The sequence below is a fragment of the Urocitellus parryii genome, chromosome 15, assembly GCF_045843805.1.
Source record: "Urocitellus parryii isolate mUroPar1 chromosome 15, mUroPar1.hap1, whole genome shotgun sequence".
Classification (NCBI taxonomy): domain Eukaryota; kingdom Metazoa; phylum Chordata; class Mammalia; order Rodentia; family Sciuridae; genus Urocitellus; species Urocitellus parryii.
In genome coordinates, this window is record NC_135545.1 from 42,994,301 (window position 1) to 43,012,560 (window position 18,260).

The 18,260-nt window shown below is 35.9% G+C and overlaps 1 protein-coding gene and 1 non-coding gene across 3 annotated transcripts in view; both read left to right on the forward strand.

Moving 5' to 3' along the window:
• The window catches only part of Nfatc3 (nuclear factor of activated T cells 3), a 97,683-nt gene that overhangs the window by 43,917 nt on the left and 35,506 nt on the right, over window positions 1–18,260 (forward strand). For both annotated transcript variants that reach the window (XM_026404483.2, XM_026404485.2), the window contains exons 2-5: window positions 5,893–7,027; window positions 11,012–11,174; window positions 14,901–15,100; window positions 17,813–17,985. In XM_026404483.2, the coding sequence (XP_026260268.1) occupies window positions 5,893–7,027; window positions 11,012–11,174; window positions 14,901–15,100; window positions 17,813–17,985 (1,671 nt within the window). The remainder of the gene's footprint in view (window positions 1–5,892; window positions 7,028–11,011; window positions 11,175–14,900; window positions 15,101–17,812; window positions 17,986–18,260) is intronic.
• Window positions 3,160–3,262, forward strand: LOC113193760 (U6 spliceosomal RNA). Its single transcript, XR_013342504.1, has one exon. It is a non-coding gene; the product is annotated as a U6 spliceosomal RNA (small nuclear RNA).

Genomic DNA, 18,260 nt, shown 5'->3' on the forward strand with positions numbered 1-18,260 from the left:
ACTGTATTTTCCTTTCCTTCTGTTCCCCACTAAATATAATTTATTTTTCACTCAGTAATGTTCCCTGAATGTACTTCCATATTTGCTTATGTATATTATTTTTATAGCTCCTGTATAGAATTGTATACAAAGATTATTATGTTAGTGAAGATTAAATTGTCCCTAGTTTTTTTCTATTTTAGATTAACTTAAGTGCATATAGCCTTACATAATAATTTAGCATTTCTATAGAATTTTTACTTGGAATTGCTGACCTGGTAGGTGCAAGTTTGTTAATACTTCAGTTGAACAAACATTTTGTATTTTGGGATAATATAATTTGTTTTGGTTTAGAAATGTGTTTTCTTTAAAAAAACAACAAAAAAGAAACCCCTTTATCAAGAGGTATGTAATACAGATGTGTGTGAAGTAAAGCATGAATCTTGTTACTCTGCCAGGTTCCATTCATGGAGATATTCAGAGTTAAGCCTATATCATTTTTATTAATTTATTAAATAGTGCATTCATGTGATTCAAAAGGTATGAAAATACATATTGTGAAAACACCCATCTTCTAACCTATCTTCTAACATCCAGTTTACCTACCAGCATGCAGCCAGTGTTAACAGTCTTGTGTGTCCTTTTGGGGAAAGTTGTGTTTTTTTTGGGGGGGGGGGTTGGGGGAGGTGGGGGTGGTCATTTCTGGTATGGAACCTCACACCTTGCTAGGCAGTCCTCTACTGCTTGAGCCACACCCCCATCCCTCTTTCATGTCCATGTATCTTCTATGCATATCTAAATGCACAATTTCATCTACTTCATTTGTTTTTATGTATGTATTAGAATACTATACCCACTATCCTATATCTTTTATTTTCCCCTCATTCTACATGACAGTGTTTTTCAGAATTTACTGTGTCTCAGTTTCCTGGAGAACGGTCACATCAGATTGCTGAGCCCTACACCCAAAATTTGTGATTCTGTAGGTCTGTGGTAGGATCAGAAATGTACATTTCTATCAGGTTTTCATTTGTGAACTGCTGCTGTGATGAACAGCCACACATGTGGTAACTTAACATAAATTTATTATGTTACAATTCTGTATTATTTCCTGAGGCACATTCTTTTGTCTTATTCTTCCCCTCCAATCCCTGTTCTGCTTCTTCACTCAGTGTTTCGTCTTTCTTGTTATCCACGTGACATGTTTGGTTTATACACCGTTCTTTTTATCCACAAGTTTAGTTTTTTTCTTCACCACATTCTTTCTTGTGGTGAAAGATATTCCTTAATATCTATCTTGTTAATATTCCATTGTAGCTTATGGTACATTCTTTAGCAGCCTCTTTGATTGTTTTTCTTTCTTTCTTTTTTTTTTTTTTTTAAAAAAAAAAAAACCTCTGGGCTGGATGAGATGATGCATTCCTGTAATTTTGGGGGAGACTGAGGTTGGAGGATTACAAATTCAAGGTCAACCTGGGCAATTTAGTAAGAACTTGTCTCAAAATAAGGTTGGGATTGTAGCTTGGTGGTATTGTACCTCTGTTTTAATGCCCAGTACTGAAAATAACCCGAACAGAAAAACCCCCAAAGCCATTTCATTTTGAAGTGTTTCCCTATGAATGTCCTTTTTCTGTTACAGCATCTAATCTTAAGATCCCACATTGCATTTAGTTGTTGTCTCTTCTGTGACTATTTTTCTCGTTCTTTCTTTGTCTTTCATGGTCTTCATACTTTTGATGAGTTATTTGTAGAATCTGTAAGTTTGGGTTTGTTTAATGTTTCCTCATTATTAGATTGAGGTTGTGGGTTTTTTTTTTTTGTTGTTGTTGTTGTTGTTTTGTACTAGGGATTGAACTCAGGGGCACTCAATCACTGAGTCACATCCTCAGCCCTTTTTGTATTTTATTTAAAGACAGGGTCCCACTGAGTTGCTTAGGGCCTCACTAAGTTGCTGAGGTTTGCTTTGAACTCGAGATCCTCCTGCTTCAGCTTCCCGAGCTGCTAGATTACAGGTGTGTGACATTGTGCCCGGTGAGTTTATTTTTTTATTTTTATGTTTGGTAAGAATACCATAGAAAAAGCTGGACACAGTGGTGCACACCTGTAATTCCAGAAATTTAGGAAAAATGAGGCAGAAGGGTTGCAAGTTCGAGGCTAACCTCCGCAACTTAGCAAGTCTAGACCCTTAGCAATTTAGCAGAACCTGTCTCAACAAGTGCTGGGGATGTAGCTTGGTGGTGAAGTGCACCCTGGATTCAGTCCCCAGTTCCCCGCCCCCCCCCAAAAAAAGTTTGTCCTTTGTCCCAGTTTTATGAGATTATTCTGTCTTTATAAGCTTATGAGATTTATTCTGTGTACTTTATCTGTTTCTAGACCTTGTATTATTCTGTCATTCTAATAGTCTGTGTTGCGGGCTGGGGATGTGGCTCAAGCGGTAGCGCGCTCGCCTGGCATGCATGCGGCCCGGGTTCGATCCTCAGCACCACATACAAACAAAGATGTTGTGTCTGCCGAGAACTAAAATAAATAAATATTTAATAGTCTGTGTTGCGGTAACAAATTCGGAGTTTTGTTTTGCTTTTCTGCAGTGCTGGGAATTAAATCCTTTTAAATGTAACACTAAGCGATTTTTAGTATATTCACAGAATTGTGCAGCCATCACTACAGTCAGAGCCAATTTTAGAATATTGTGTTCTAAATCAGTCATTTTCCTAAAAAGAAACCTAATATCCATTAGCAGTCACTCTACATTTTCACTAAAGCCCTTCATTTTTTCTTTTTCTTTTTTTTTTTTTTGGTGTGTGTGTGTTTTGGCGAGGATTTTGGGGGTGGAGGTGCTGGGGATCAGGTCCTCATGTATGCTCTGCAAGTGCTCTATCACTGAGCTACATCCCAAGCCCCGGTGTTTTTTGTTTTGTTTTGTTTTGGTTTTAATTTTTAACAGCTTTTTTTCTTCAGCTTTTTTTCCCAATCACATATGGGTTTTCTTTTTTGGAACACTTACTTTCTACTTCTGTTTAAGTAGAGAGGTGAGAAAGAATAGTGTACTTCAAAAACTGTTGTGGTTGATATAGAAATATTTCAGAATTAAAATATTCATGTGTGTGTGTGTGTATGTGTGTGTATGTGTATGTGTGTGTATGTGTGTGTATATATAGAGAGAATGTGCATGCGTGCATAGTGCTTCCATAGTACATATGATAAAATTGAAATAATATGAAGATGATTAGCATGCCCTCTGTGCAAATTTGTAAGTTGTTCCATATTTAAAAAAAATATGTATATACCCATCTTAAATTTAAAAAGGGGAAATAAAAGGTAATTGATGTGTTAAGTCAGTTTTCTTTCACTGTAATAGATAACCTAATATAAATCAACTTAAAGGGAGGAAAGGTTTATTTTGGCTCACAGGTTTGGAAGTTGGGATCCCTGGTTAAAGGCTCAGTTGCATTGGGTCCATGGTGAGGCAGCACTTCGTGTCAGGAGTGTATGGCAGAGGAAGCTTCTCAACTCATGACAGCTGAGAAACTAAGAGAACAGTAACAGAGTTCTAGTATCCCCTTCAAAGCATGCTGTCAGTGACCAGATTTCCTCCTAAGCCCCATCTCTTAAAGTTTCCACTATATCCCAGTAGCACCACAGGCAGGCAACCATTCCTTTAACACATGGACCTTTGGGGTACACTAACTCAAACTTAGCAAGATGTATTGTGTTCTTGCCAAATATTAGTCATTATATTAAATTGCGTATCTTAAATTGATCCTATATGTTTTAGATGATACCATACTCAGCTACTGACAGGTTTGATAGTTCAGAACATTGAGATTCAACCAGGTGAAGTAACTTGTCCAAATTTGATCAGTGACTGGGTATAGCCATGAACTCCTGTGATCCTAGTAACTCAGGAGGCTGAGGCAGGAGGATCACAAGTTCCAGGCAAACCTTGGCAACTTAGACTGTCTCAAAGTTAAAATAGGGCTGGGGAAGTGGCTCAGTGGTAGAGGGACTCTGGATTTAGTCCCCATTACATTCTCCTGCCTATCCCCCCAAAGTTCCAGAATCTATCATTTACAATGATTATTAAAGGACCCTACTATTGATAGCAACATCAGAAGTTTAAAGAAGTATATTTTTTCCAGGTATAATAATGTAATGAGACAACATAATCATCTTGACTTGTGAGCAGAGGCATTTGTACTTCTCTTTGGTGTATTTGTGAACAGTTTTCTTTTTGGTTCCCCATTGATGATCTCCTTAGAGGAAGATGTTAACAAGCACCTTGTACTAGGGTTTATTAAAACTTCCGCCTTTGTGAACATGGATAATAATGATCACTTCTTCCTAAAAGTGAAGTTGCAAAACACCCATATTGTTGCAAACACTCTCAGTAGGTTATCTGACAGGACCCATTTTGCGTTAAATATACCAGCAAGGGGCGAGTTTTAAACTTCTGTCCTTATGAAAATTACTGATAAATCATTAATTTAAAAGCCCCACTGAATTATTTTTTTAATATTTATTTTTTGGTTAGACACAATACCTTTATTTTGTTTATTTATTTTTTATGTGGTGTTAAGGATTGAACCGAGGGCCTGGTGCATGTTAGACGAGTGCTGTGCCGCTGAGCCACATCCCCAACCCCACACTGAATTATTTTCTACTGAAGTAAAGCGTCCATTGGTATCATATGGCTTGTAACCTGGTCTGCTGTGAGCAAATATATGAATTCTTGATGATTTGACTGCAGAGGAAGGAGTTATCAGTGTTTATAATAAACATTTTATGAAAAAAAAATCTTAGGGACTGGAGTTGTGGCTCAGCGGTAGAGCGCTCACCTAGCATGTGCAAGGCTCTGGGTTCGATCCTCAGCACCACATAAAAATAAAAGTATTATGTCCAATTACAACTAAAAAAAAAAAAAATGTTAAAAAAAACTTTAGAAATTTTACTGCAAAGAAACTGAGGCTTAGATTAAATGATGTGACTCAGAGCTCAAGTTAATGGCAGAGGTATTCTAGGTCTCTTGAATTTTGAGTCTATAATCCTTTGTTTTAATAAATCTAGTATGTAAGCTGGATGTGGCACACACCTGTGTCCTGGCAGCTGGGGAGGCTGAGGTAGGAGGATTTCAAATTCGAGGCCAGCTTCAGCAACTTAGTGAGACCCTGTGTTTAAAAAAAAAAAAAAAGTGCTGGGGAAGTGGCTCAGTTATTAATTAAGCCTTGGGTTCAATCCTAGTATCTCCCAAACAACAACAACAAAGAGCCCTTGTGTGTAGGCCAGAGATGTTGCTCATTGATATAGCATGAGCTTAGCATGTGCAAGGCCCTAAGGTTCAAACTCTAGTACAACCCTCCCATCACCACCACCACCAAACAAAGGACTGGTGATGTAGCACCATAGTAGAGTGCTTTCCTGCTGTGCATAAGGTCCTGGGCTCCATCCCCAGCACTACAAACAAAACCCCACCACCACCCCAAAAAACAACAACAACAAAAGCACTTTTCAAAGACTATTGTATCCTTTACACCATTTTAACCTGCAAATCCCAAATGAAGCTCAAATTATATGATTGTATCATCCTGCAATTCTGTTTTTTAGGATCACAGATGTGATTATCTTTTTAATAAGTGTTTATCTTCAGATTATATTGTAAGATTATCATTTTTAGGAATGTGATAATAAAAATTATGCAATTATATGTAAAGATGTAATAATATATCTGCAGAAATAACTAGATGCATTTAAAAAATATCAACTCTTTAGTGGAGCTAGTGACATTTAATTTACCTCCCACTTTTTTCTCTAAAGATTATTATTATTGTTTTCATCTAGTAAGTTATACACCTGAATCTTCTAATTTCTTGTTTTGTTGACTTTTTTTTTTTTTTTTTTTTTGGCTTTCCCTCATAGATCTTGAGCCAGATGATTGTGCATCCATTTACATCTTTAATGTAGATCCACCTCCATCTACTTTAAATTCACCACTTTGCTTACCACAACATGGATTACCGTCTCACTCTTCTGTTTTGTCACCATCATTTCAGCTCCAAGGTCACAAAAACTATGAAGGAACTGGTGATGTTCCTGAATCTAAATACAGTCCATTAGGTGGTCCCAAACCCTTTGAGTGCCCAAGTATTCAAATTACTTCCATCTCTCCTAACTGTCATCAAGAAACAGATGCACATGAAGATGACCTACAGATAAATGACCCAGAAAGGGAATATTTGGAGAGGCCTTCTAGAGATCATCTCTATCTTCCTCTTGAGCCATCCTACCGGGAGTCTTCCCTTAGTCCTAGTCCTGCCAGCAGCATCTCTTCTAGGAGCTGGTTCTCAGATGCATCTTCTTGTGAATCTCTTTCACACATTTATGATGATGTGGACTCGGAGTTGAATGAAGCTGCTGCCCGATTTACTCTTGGATCCCCTCTGACATCTCCAGGTGGTTCTCCAGGAGGCTGCCCTGGAGAAGAGTCCTGGCATCAACAGTATGGACTTGGACACTCCTTGTCACCCAGGCAATCTCCTTGCCACTCTCCTAGATCTAGTATCACTGATGAGAATTGGTTGAGCCCCAGGCCAGCCTCAGGACCCTCATCAAGGCCCACTTCACCCTGTGGGAAACGGCGGCACTCCAGTGCTGAAGTTTGTTATGCTGGATCCCTATCACCCCATCACTCACCTGTTCCTTCTCCTGGACACTCCCCTAGGGGAAGTATAACAGAAGATACCTGGCTCAATGCTTCTACCCATAGTGGATCAGGCCTTGGCCCTGCACTTTTTCCATTTCAGTACTGTGTAGAGACTGATATCCCTCTGAAAACAAGGAAGACTTCTGAAGATCAAGCTGCCATACTACCAGGAAAATTAGAGCTCTGTTCAGATGATCAAGGAAATTTATCACCATCCCGGGAGACTTCAGTAGATGATGGCCTTGGATCTCAGTATTCTTTAAAGAAAGATTCATCTGGTGACCAATTTCTTTCAGTTCCTTCACCCTTTACCTGGAACAAACCAAAGCCTGGCCACACACCTATATTTCGGTGAGTTGATGGAAATGGCTGCTGCTGACTTTTCATAGTTTGGATCATTGGTGGAAATGGTTTAAACATTTTTACTCCTTCCCTCCCTTTCTTATTTTCCTTCTTTCCTATCATCCATCTATCTATCTATCTATTTAACTTTTTGGTACTGGGTATTTAACCCAGGGGTGCTTTACCAGCCCTTTTTATTTTTCTTTTGAGATAGGGTCTCACTAAGTTACTTAGGGCCTTGTTAAGTTGCTGAGGCTGGCCTCAAATTTGGAATCATCCTGCCTTAGCCTCCCTAGTCTCTAGGATTACAGGCATGCGCTACCACTCCCAGCTCCCTTTTTATTATTATTTTTTAAAATTTCTACTTACAAATAACTATTTGTAAATCTATTTTTATTTTCTTTGAAGTCTTCAAAGCAGATAGGATAAAGTTATAATTTTGGAGGTATATAGGTGTTATGCATAGTGCCACACATTTGTAATCCCAGCTATCTCAGGAGGCTGAGACAGCAGGATCCCAAGCTGAAGGCCAGTTTGGGCAATTTATGGAGAACCTATCTCAAAATAAAACTTAAAAAAGGATTGGGGATATATAGCTCAGTGGTAGAATACTTGCCTACTGTGTGCAAGGCCCTGGGTTCAAGTCTTAGTGCCCCTTCTACAAAAGTATATAGATGATGAATTGTAGATATTAAGAAATAACACATAAGGATTTCCTAGAAGGAATTTTCTTATCTAGAAAATCTTGTAAAATTACAAGATTATATTAAAAATAAAACTAATTAAAAAAAGAATTGCCAAAAAATTATATATAGCAGTAACGTAAGAGAATTCCAAGAGCATTCATATAATTACTAAAATCTTGTAATCATAGAATTCTAACATGGGAGCAAAGATATGAGGTATATTTGTCCTATAATATTCAGCCTTAAAGTCATACTTTATCTGAAAAAAATAAAATAAAAAAATAAAACCTAATTGGTAATAAACTTAACTATATATATATTTTTTAAATATTTATTTATATATTTTTTAGGTATAGATGGACACAACACAATGCCTTTATTTTTATGTGGTGCTGAGGATTGAACCTGGGTCCCGCCCGTGCTAGGCGAGCACTCTACCACTGAGCCACAATCTCAGCCCCTTAACTATATTTTTAAGAGCTTAAAGTCCCTTGTCAAATTTGTGGCAAGCATTTTCTCCCCATAATGTTATTTGTTGACTGACTGTCTAGGATCTTACTACATGGTGTTGCCCAGGCTCACCTTGAATATGCCATCATCCTCTTGCCTCAACCTCCCAAGTAGCTTCCAAGTCCACTATACCTGGCCTTAATAAAAATTTACCTTTTGACTCTCAGCTTTATAAATTTATGATTTTATTTTTTTTCGAGAAATTTAAAAATTTTTGTATTCATATGTATTTTTTTGACTTTGTGTTACATTTGAAAGTCTTATCCTACTCTAAAATAATTAAAATTAAAAACCTAGCTTTCATGTGTTTCTAATAGTTTTTTTTTGTGTATATATATATATATATAATATATATATAACATGCATGATATTTATATCAGATATGTTTGAATCTTGGATCCAGCTGAAATATATTTTGTTGTAAGGAGTGAAGAATAGTATAACGAATACTTTCCAAACAGCTTGTCAGTTGTCACAATACTATTTTAAGAATTAATCTGGGGCTGGAGATGTGGCTCAAGCGGTAGCGCGCTTGCCTGGCATGCGTGTGGCCCGGGTTCGATCCTCAGCACCACATACCAACAAAGATGTTGTGTCTGCCGAGAACTAAAAAATAAATATTAAAAAAAAATTCTCTTTCTCTCTCTCACTCTCTCTTTAAAAAAAAAAGAATTAATCTGATCTATAATTGATTATAAAATATATTAAATACTCACATAAAGCTGTATCCGTTTAAGGGATTTATTTTTATGCTTTTTCATTGGTATGAATTATCATCTGTAGAATTCTTAACTTTAGAAAAATATAACTTGGAATTGTGGTATTGATGCTGTCTTTGAACCTATTGGTCTGCTTCTGAAATTTATCTTAATCTTTCTGTGTGGGTTTTCTCAAGCCTGCAGAACAAGTATAGAAATTAGAGTTGATAAAATTGAGTTGTTTTTTCAGACTAATAAATATGAATACCGGGCTGGGATGTGGCTCAAGCGGTAGCGCGCTTGCCTGGCATGCGTGTGGCCCGGGTTCGATCCTCAGCACCACATACAAACAAAGATGTTGTGTCCGCCGATAACTAAAAAATAAATATTAAAAAAACTCTCTCTCTCTCTCTCTCTCTCTCCCCTTCTCCCTCTCTCACTCTCTCTTAATAAATAAATAAATAAATAAATAAATATTAATACCTTCACAGTGGAAAGGTAGGCTGAGGACAGTGAAGGAGAAACAATGAAATAATTGAGATATTTTAGATGTTAAGAGTTACCTTAAAAGTTCCATTTCAGGGGCTGGGGTGTGGCTCAGTGGTAGAGTGCTCACCTAGCATATATGTGAACCCCTGGGTTTGATCCTCTGCACCACATAAAAATAAATCGATAAAAAAATAGGTATTGTGTCCAACTACAACAACAAAAATAAATTTTTTTTTTAAAAAGTCCCATTTCATCAACCGTTAAGATGATGTTACTTTTTTTAAAAAGTTTTTTTTAAGATGGACACAAGGGGCTGGGGATGTGGCTCAAGCGGTAACACGCTTGCTTGGCTTGCGTGCGGCCTGGGGTTGGATCCTCAGCACCACATACAAACAAAGATGTTGTGTCCGCCGATAACTAAAAAAAATAAATAAATATTAAAATTCTCTCTCTCTGTCTCTCTCTTTAAAAAAATAAGTATACTATAAAGTATATTTCAACACCTAGTAATCCACATTAGTGGAGATGCATTTTAAAAAAAAAGATGGACACAATATCTTTAATTACTATTTTTTATTATTTTTATTTTTTATTTTATTTTATTATTTTTTATATTTTTATGTGGTGCTGAGAATTGAACCCAGGGCTTTGCACGTGCTAGGCGAGCACTCTACCCCTGAGTACTCTACCTCTGAGCCACAACCCCAGCCCCCCAATATTACTTTTTAATACATAGTATTGTAGCTTTGGATCCATTAACATTTGACTTGAAGACATATGTTATTTTCTAATTCTATATTTTCAATGTTAATATATCTAAATGAAACTTAAAGCATCTAAGTTGTTTTAATTATCTTATTGATCAAGTAAAAAAAAATTGACCTTTTAAGATGTTACTGATGCCTCATTTTTTTTAGCTACTTATATACCAAAATTAAAATTATACCTTAAATTGCAATCTGTTGCTGAATATAAGCAATTTTTCAAAGAGATCAGCAAAAGAGTAATAGGAAGTGGGGTAATCAACATACGTAATAGATGGACTTCCACTGATTTATACCTAAGAGGGGAAAACGTATGTATTCTGAGACAAAATAGAGATTTCTGTTCTTAAAGAGATACTGGTAAACATACAAAGATGCACATCTTTGTTTTAAGAAATCAAATTATTGGTTTTTTTGATTGTATACATGGTTGAGAAACAGTTGTAGGTTTAGAGTTCGTCCTTTTCAAAAAAAAAAGTCCAGGGAGCTGGGGTTGTGGATAATTGGATAACTTGCCTAGCACATATGGGGCCCTGGGTTCAATCCTCAGCACCGCATAAAAAATAAATAAATAAAATAAAGATATTGTGTCCACAACTACAAATTTTTAAAAATCCAGCAAAACAAAAAGTTAAATAGATTTTAGCCTGTAGAATTAAAAAATTAAAGAATTATTTAATAAGTACCTACCATAACCAGTGTTATAACTTAACTATGTAAAGTTTATTTTGGAGTCCTTTGTTTCAAAGATCATAGGAGGACATGTTAGTGCTGGCAAAGAAGTGATTTGAATTACTGCTTGGCAGTAAGCAAGCTGAAATGCATCTTTGTGTGTTTTGTTTATAGCACATCTTCATTACCTCCACTAGACTGGCCTTTACCATCCCACTTTGGACAGTGTGAACTGAAAATAGAAGTGCAACCTAAAACTCATCATCGAGCCCATTATGAAACAGAAGGTAGCCGAGGGGCAGTAAAAGCATCTACTGGGGGACATCCTGTTGTGAAGGTATGAGAGTTTTGGGGCTTCTGTTGCACATACCACATACCTATTAATGGTTAGATGAGCTATTCATTTAGGTGTTACAGAGCTAATAGGGAGAAAACTCAAATCTGGAAAACCTCTGTTTTCTGTACTTGTAGCTCTGGCTACATTTCTGTATTGAGTTTTCTCTGAATAGTCTAAAAGATATTCTTCTTGACTGACTTTTCCAGCTGGAGACACTCTGGGGAAAAGATTGCAGTGCATTAAAGATAGTGCATTAGTCAACTTTTTATCACTGAAACAAAATACATAAGATGATCAACTGTGTAAAATTTATGAGATAATCAACTTATGAAGAGGAAAGTTTTACTTTGGCTCATAGTTTTAGGTTTCAGGCTATGGTTGATTGGTACTGTTGCTGCTAGGCCTGTGGCAAGTGTGTGTAGTAAGGAAGCCCGCAACCACCTGGAGATTGGGAAGTAAAAAGAGAGAAAGGGTCGGTTCCTAACGTCCCCTTCACTGGGGTCACATCCCCAGTGACCTAACTTCTTCCCACTAGGCCCTACCTGTTAAAGGTTCCACAGACTGATAATCAGGTCAGTCCTAATAGTGCCACAGACTGACAATCAAGCCTTTAACACATGGGCAGAACTGTGGATTCTTATATGCTGTTCTTTTATTAAGAGTTTATTAACTCTTTTAACTCTTCTATTTAAAAGTTCTTCAAAGATCTAAGGTCAAAAAACAAATTTAACCAGGCATAGTAGTGCATGTTTATAACTCCAGTGACTCATGAGGCTGTGGCTGGAGGACTGCAAGTTTGAGATCAACCTTGGCAACTTAGCAAGACTGTCTCAAAATAAAAAATAAAAAGGGCCAAGGAATATAGCTCAGTGGTTGAGTATACCTGGGTTTCACTCTGCAGTATTGCAAGGGAAAAAAAGAAAAATTAATTATAATTATCAAGATATTGAAAGCCAAACTCAGAAGGTCAAAGATCATATGTTTTCTCTCACATGTGAAATTTAGGGAGGAAAAAGGAAAAGAAAATTGGGGTGGGGGAAAATCAAGGGAGATCACAGTAAAGGAAAGTGACCATGGGAGGGAGGAATGAAGGGAAAAGGGTGTCTACCTTCCCACCCATTTTTTTTTAGCCTTAGCCCTGTATCTGCTTGAATTTGATGCCTATTACCAGTTCTTCATTGTTAAGTTTAGTTGTTTAAGAAGGGCTTTGGATTCTGCATTCCTTGGTTTCTTTCATGATTGAGAATGTGTGTATGTAGTCTATACACTCAAACATCAGAATGGCTGTATATAATAATATTATGTCATCCATTTTACTCTTAGAATTATGTAGACAGTAAGTATTTAGTGGAGAAACTAATTATACTGGAGCAATTTTCAGCCATTACAGTTTATGAACTATCATGTATTATAGCAGCTTTACTTTATGATTTATCATCATTGTTATTTAAGGATGTTTTAAAATGCAAAAAGAGATTTGCATTTTAGGCAGGTTTTAAATGATTTGTAGCAAAAACTATCAGGAAAATAGAACATGAGACTTTGTCATTTGGGCTGGATGCAGTGGTGCCTGTCTATACTCTTAGCTACTTTGGAAATGAGGATCAAGTAGAATCTCTTGAGCCCAGAAGTTTCGGGTTAGTCTAAGCAACATCGGCAAGACCCTATCTTGAAAAACAAAAAGAAAAGGAAGGAAGGAGGGAGGGAGGGGACAGAAGAAAGAAAAAATGAAATTCTGTCATTTGCTTTTAGAATCATATTTTGGTGTTAAATCAGAGTTTATTTCAAGTCAGTTAAATTTGATTAAGGATGTAGATCCTGCATCTTTTTTTTTTTTTCAGTACTGAGATTGGAATCCAGGGACACTGTACCACTGAGCTACATCCCCAGCCCTTTTTATTTTTTGAAACAGGGTCTCACAGAGTTGCTGAGGATCTTGCTAAGTTGCTGAATTTGTCCTCAAACTTGGGATTCTCCTGTCTCAGCCTCCCAAGTTACTAGTCACTGGGATAACAAGTGTACACCACTGTGCCAAGCATTTCTTGTTAGGAAGTAATTTTTTACAAATGCATAAATGGACAGAAGTCTTTTGGATGTCCTTGCAATTTATTTTTACAGTAATCCTTTGATTAAAAATGGTTTTCCTACTCAAGGGAAGATTAACACTCTGGTTTCATAGTTTTTCATATTCATCCTTCTTGTGAATAACTGATTTTTTCTAACTTGTTGCTTAAAGAATTATTTCATGATACTTAAAATAATGGACTTAATCAAGAGTATTCCAGATATTGATGATATTTTTGTCTTTTTTTTTTTTAATTGTGGGTTGAACCCAGGGCTTTGCAAATGTAAGGCAAACGCTTTGCCTATGATGCTCTCTTTCTATTTGAGATTCCTTCTTCCTTCATTCAAAAATTTTTTTCTGTATAACATATGCTTATATATTTCCTATTTCATCATTTTCTTCAATGACTACAATTGTTATTCAGACATTGACTTGTCTGTTTACCCTTAATATCTGTGTCTGTTCTCTGGGTGCTTCAATGTCATTTCTAATTTATTGAGATTTATTTTTTAAACTTCCCTCCACGTTAGTGACCTGATAGTTGCTCGACATTTCTAATTTACTTATTAGATCTGCATTTGTGTTTTAAATTTTAGTTTGATTTCTTGACTCCTTTTTTACTCATTTGGTATTTTACCATTATAATTGGCCTATTGCTTCCTTGAATTTGTACTCACTTCTTGAAATGTCACAAGCAATCCATTTCTGGGTTGTGTGTGTTTGAGGGAAAGGTTTTTATTTTCTTTATTAAAAGCAAACACATTTGTTCTTGAAATATGTTTTGTTACTCTTTACTAAGTGAAAATAAAAACTTAATTATGATAGCCTAGTACTTATGCTTTTTGTCCTTATTTTATTTGAGAGCCATGGTCTACAGCCAGAAGAAATTGGAGCAAAGAGATAGAGAATTAGGTTAGCTGTCATATATATCTAATTAAAAATTTAATTAATTAATCTTTAAAAAAAAAGAAAGTCAAATAGCGCATCTTGTTAAGTCAGTTGAATTTCTAAGTTGGTAACAGTTTTTCAGAATCTTAACTAAAGCAAAGTGCCTCTGATTTTAATAGTCTGTCAGAGGACCTTCCCACACACCCAAATCATTAGGTCTAGTCTAAATGGTTAATGTTGTCAAAAATAAAGAATCAGTTTTTTTTTTAACCTTTATTTTTTTTTATTGTTGATAGACATTTACTTATTTATTTGTTTGTTTGTTTATATGTGGAGCTGAGAATCGAATCCAGTGCCTCACACTTGCCAGGCAAGTGCACTCCCCCGGAGCCATAATCCCAGCCCCAAGAATCAGCTTTTGTTTGTGTTGTTCATAGTGGAATCAGAAGGATTTTAAAAATTTTTGATGATTCAGATGTTTATCAGGAAAAAAAAACCCACATGTCTTTGGAGGACTGTTTATAATGAAATCTAGTATATAAATGATGCCTGTAGAGTCAGAGAAATTATTTTGTGATTAATACTCTTTTATTATTGTCTTTTTTGAAATGACATTTTGTGTATCAATAGTATATGATACAAATAAAAGGATTTATAGATTTATAGCATTATAGAGCATGCAGACCTGAGTTTAGACTTACTTTTGTGAGCTTGTTGTAAAATGGTTTGTATAATGAATTGTGCTTTTTTCTCTGTTTGTTCTTCCTAATTAGCTCCTGGGCTATAGTGAAAAGCCGATAAATCTACAGATGTTTATTGGAACAGCAGATGATCGATACTTACGACCTCATGCATTTTACCAGGTGCATCGAATCACTGGAAAGACAGTTGCTACTGCAAGCCAAGAGATAATAATTGCCAGTACAAAAGTTCTAGAAATTCCACTTCTTCCTGAAAATAATATGTCAGCCAGGTATCTTGAAACATACTCCCAAATGGGCATTTCTTTCTTTTCCTGAAACAGCTTTCAAAAGGACATATATATATATAGCTGGATATGGTGGTGCACACCAATAATCCTAGTGGGAGCCTGTGGTAGGAGGACAACAGGGCAAGTTTGAAGCCAGCCTCAGTAATTTAGCAAAACCCTGTTTCAAATTAAAAAACTGAAAAGAAGTAGGGATGTAGCTCAGTGGTAAAGTACCCCTTGGATCAGTCCCTACTACCTTTCATATATATGCACACATGTATATACAACATAATTATACACAGGTTATAATATGTCTATATATTACTTATGTAAAAATATAGTCATTGTTCCAAATTAACTGAATAATATTATATAAATAATTGTTAGCACATTTGCTACTAGTGGTGGCATATTTCCAAAAAGAAAATTCAATTTAGCATATGTTAGTGGATCATGAGCCACTAGCCAGGCATCATCTTAGGTAATAAAAATAAAAATATATTGACTTTCATCAATTACTCAGTGTAACAGAATGAACAATAAATAAATAATTGCAATATAATTGTAATTGTTAAGTGTCTGTAAGAAAAACATTCGACTTTACCCCAGGTATCCCATTTGACTCATTACATACCTCCCCCTCTCCAAATGATGTGGCTAACCTTTGAATGAGAATTCAAGTAAGCATCTTTTTGCTCCAGGATCTTACTTTTCCATATAGCATCAGAAACACATTAGTATACAGTTTGCTGTCTGCTGAGGGAAATTTAAAACTTAGCTTTGAACTGTCTTTTTCTTAAGAGCTCAAAAAATTGCTCTGGTAGGGGTCAGTGTGCAGGCATTGTTTTCATTCATTTCAGTGGATTGTCAAAGTACTATATTTGAATCAAGTTTAAGTGAAAATCACTAGAAGCTTATTAGGCTTGCTCATTTTACTTGAGGGACAGTATAAAAAAGAGTCATATGAATACTCATTTAAATTTTTTTGAGATAGGGTCTTATTGTATTGCCCAGGCTAGTCTTGAACTTATGGTCTCAGATGATCCCTCTGCCTCAGCCTACAGTGCTGATACTACCTGTGTGCATCACCATGCCCAATTTGAATACTTCTTTCTAATCTGAAGAATTACTGTTAAACATTTTCTTAGGTTGGTCACTGTTATATACACACACAAACTTCTTTCAACTTAAAAAAGTTGATGTTTCTTGATGGCATGGTAGGTTTTGCTTTACAGGCAACAGAAAACCTATAAAACTTTATCGTCTTAATTTTTGCTTTGCTTTCCAGAGAGTTCATGGTTAAGCTCAGTTATCATAATTGTAGTAATTTATTACAGTTTGGGGTGTATTTATTTCCTGTTCCTTATACTTCAAAAATTTTTGTTTTTCTTTTCTTGGCCTTATTTATATTATAAAATGCCTTGTATCCTTTCTATAAATAACATACAAACCAATCAGTTAAAGGGGAAAAAAAAAGTACATGAGTTTCTGTGAAATAGTCTTAGGAAATTGGGAAAGGTTCAAATCCCAAATAGTGTGAAAAAATCAGAGTAGAGACAAAGCTGCAGGAACATCACTTTGACTAATAACAAGCAAATAGCTCTCTCGCCCCATCCTGCACATGCACACCTGAAGCATCTCTGGCTATTCTGTCTATTCTCCACTGATAGATCAGGGAGCAGGAATTATATAGGATCAGAGGCTTATGATAATATTGTGCAAATTATAGAAAGCATTGAGTAAAGCCAGATGTGATGATACACATCTGTAATCCCAGCTACTTAGGAGGCTGAGGCAGGAAGCTAGGGCAAGTTGGAGGCTAGCCTGGGCAATGTAATTAGACCCTGTCTCAAAATAAAAAATAAAAAGTACTGAGGATGTTGCCAGTGGTAGTGGGTTCATTTGCCAGTATTAAGAAAAAGGATTGAGGGGCAACTAGGAAGTTACCCAAACCTAAGAAGCTTTTTCCATGGGGAATAGATAACAAAGAAGCTAATGCCAGATGATCCTGTTTTGCCTAGTAACTTAATACTAGGTAAGCTACTAACTGGGATAAGCTAGTATCCAAGCAACTTATTGAATGTAACTATATTATATTCAATCATTGTAGTTTTAGACAGTGGGAAATATAAAATTCTAAGTGATAGATAAGACCATTGTTCAAAATAATTTATGTATAAGTGAGTCTTAGGTATGTATTAAATGGATTTACTGTTCTCTAAAGGCAATAAAGGTAGGAAGATTAGTAAATACTCCCCCAGTTTTACCTAGTTATCCACAAACTTGGTTATTTCATGATTAAATCTCTTGTACATATAAGACTAAACTGTAAATCACAGAGCCATCCTACAAGGTACTTCAACATAGCATGCCAGTGTTCATTGCCTTACCTTCTCATAACTCCTTTCTGTTTTTAAAATTGGATAAGTACAGATGTGGCAAAATTATACTGTGGTATAAAAATAAAGACAGTTATAATTTTAAACAGAATTTAATACTTATTTTCATTGTTGTAAATGAATATTTCTATGGGTTTGTGGGTTTTTTTATGATTTGTTAGAATTTTAAGATAGTCATACATATCTTTGTTTTTTGACGTGATTCTGCATAGATATTTCTGCCCTGACAAATTGACAATACACATCTGTGTAATTTAGTTGTTTAGAAACACTCGTTATCAGTAAGCAAATAACATTTTTGTATTTTTCTCCCTAGTATTGACTGTGCAGGTATTTTGAAACTTCGAAATTCAGATATAGAGCTTCGAAAAGGAGAAACTGATATTGGCAGAAAGAATACTAGAGTACGACTTGTGTTTCGTGTACACATCCCACAGCCCAATGGAAAAGTCCTTTCTCTGCAGATAGCTTCTATACCTGTTGAATGCTGTAAGTGAGATTGTGATATGTTTTAAGATGTTATTGAAAATAGTTTATTTTCTATTTTGCTTTTAATGTAATGTGTACATTAAAAGTGTAAACTGAAAGTGTGTGTGGTGGCACATGCCTGTAATCCCAGTGATTTGGGAGGCTGAAGCAGGAGGATTGCAAGTTTAAAGCCAACCTCAGCAACTTAGTGAGTTCCTAAGCAACTTAATGAACTTTGTCTCAAAAAATAAAAAGGGCTGGGGGTGTGGCTCAGTGGTTAAGCACCCATTAGTTGA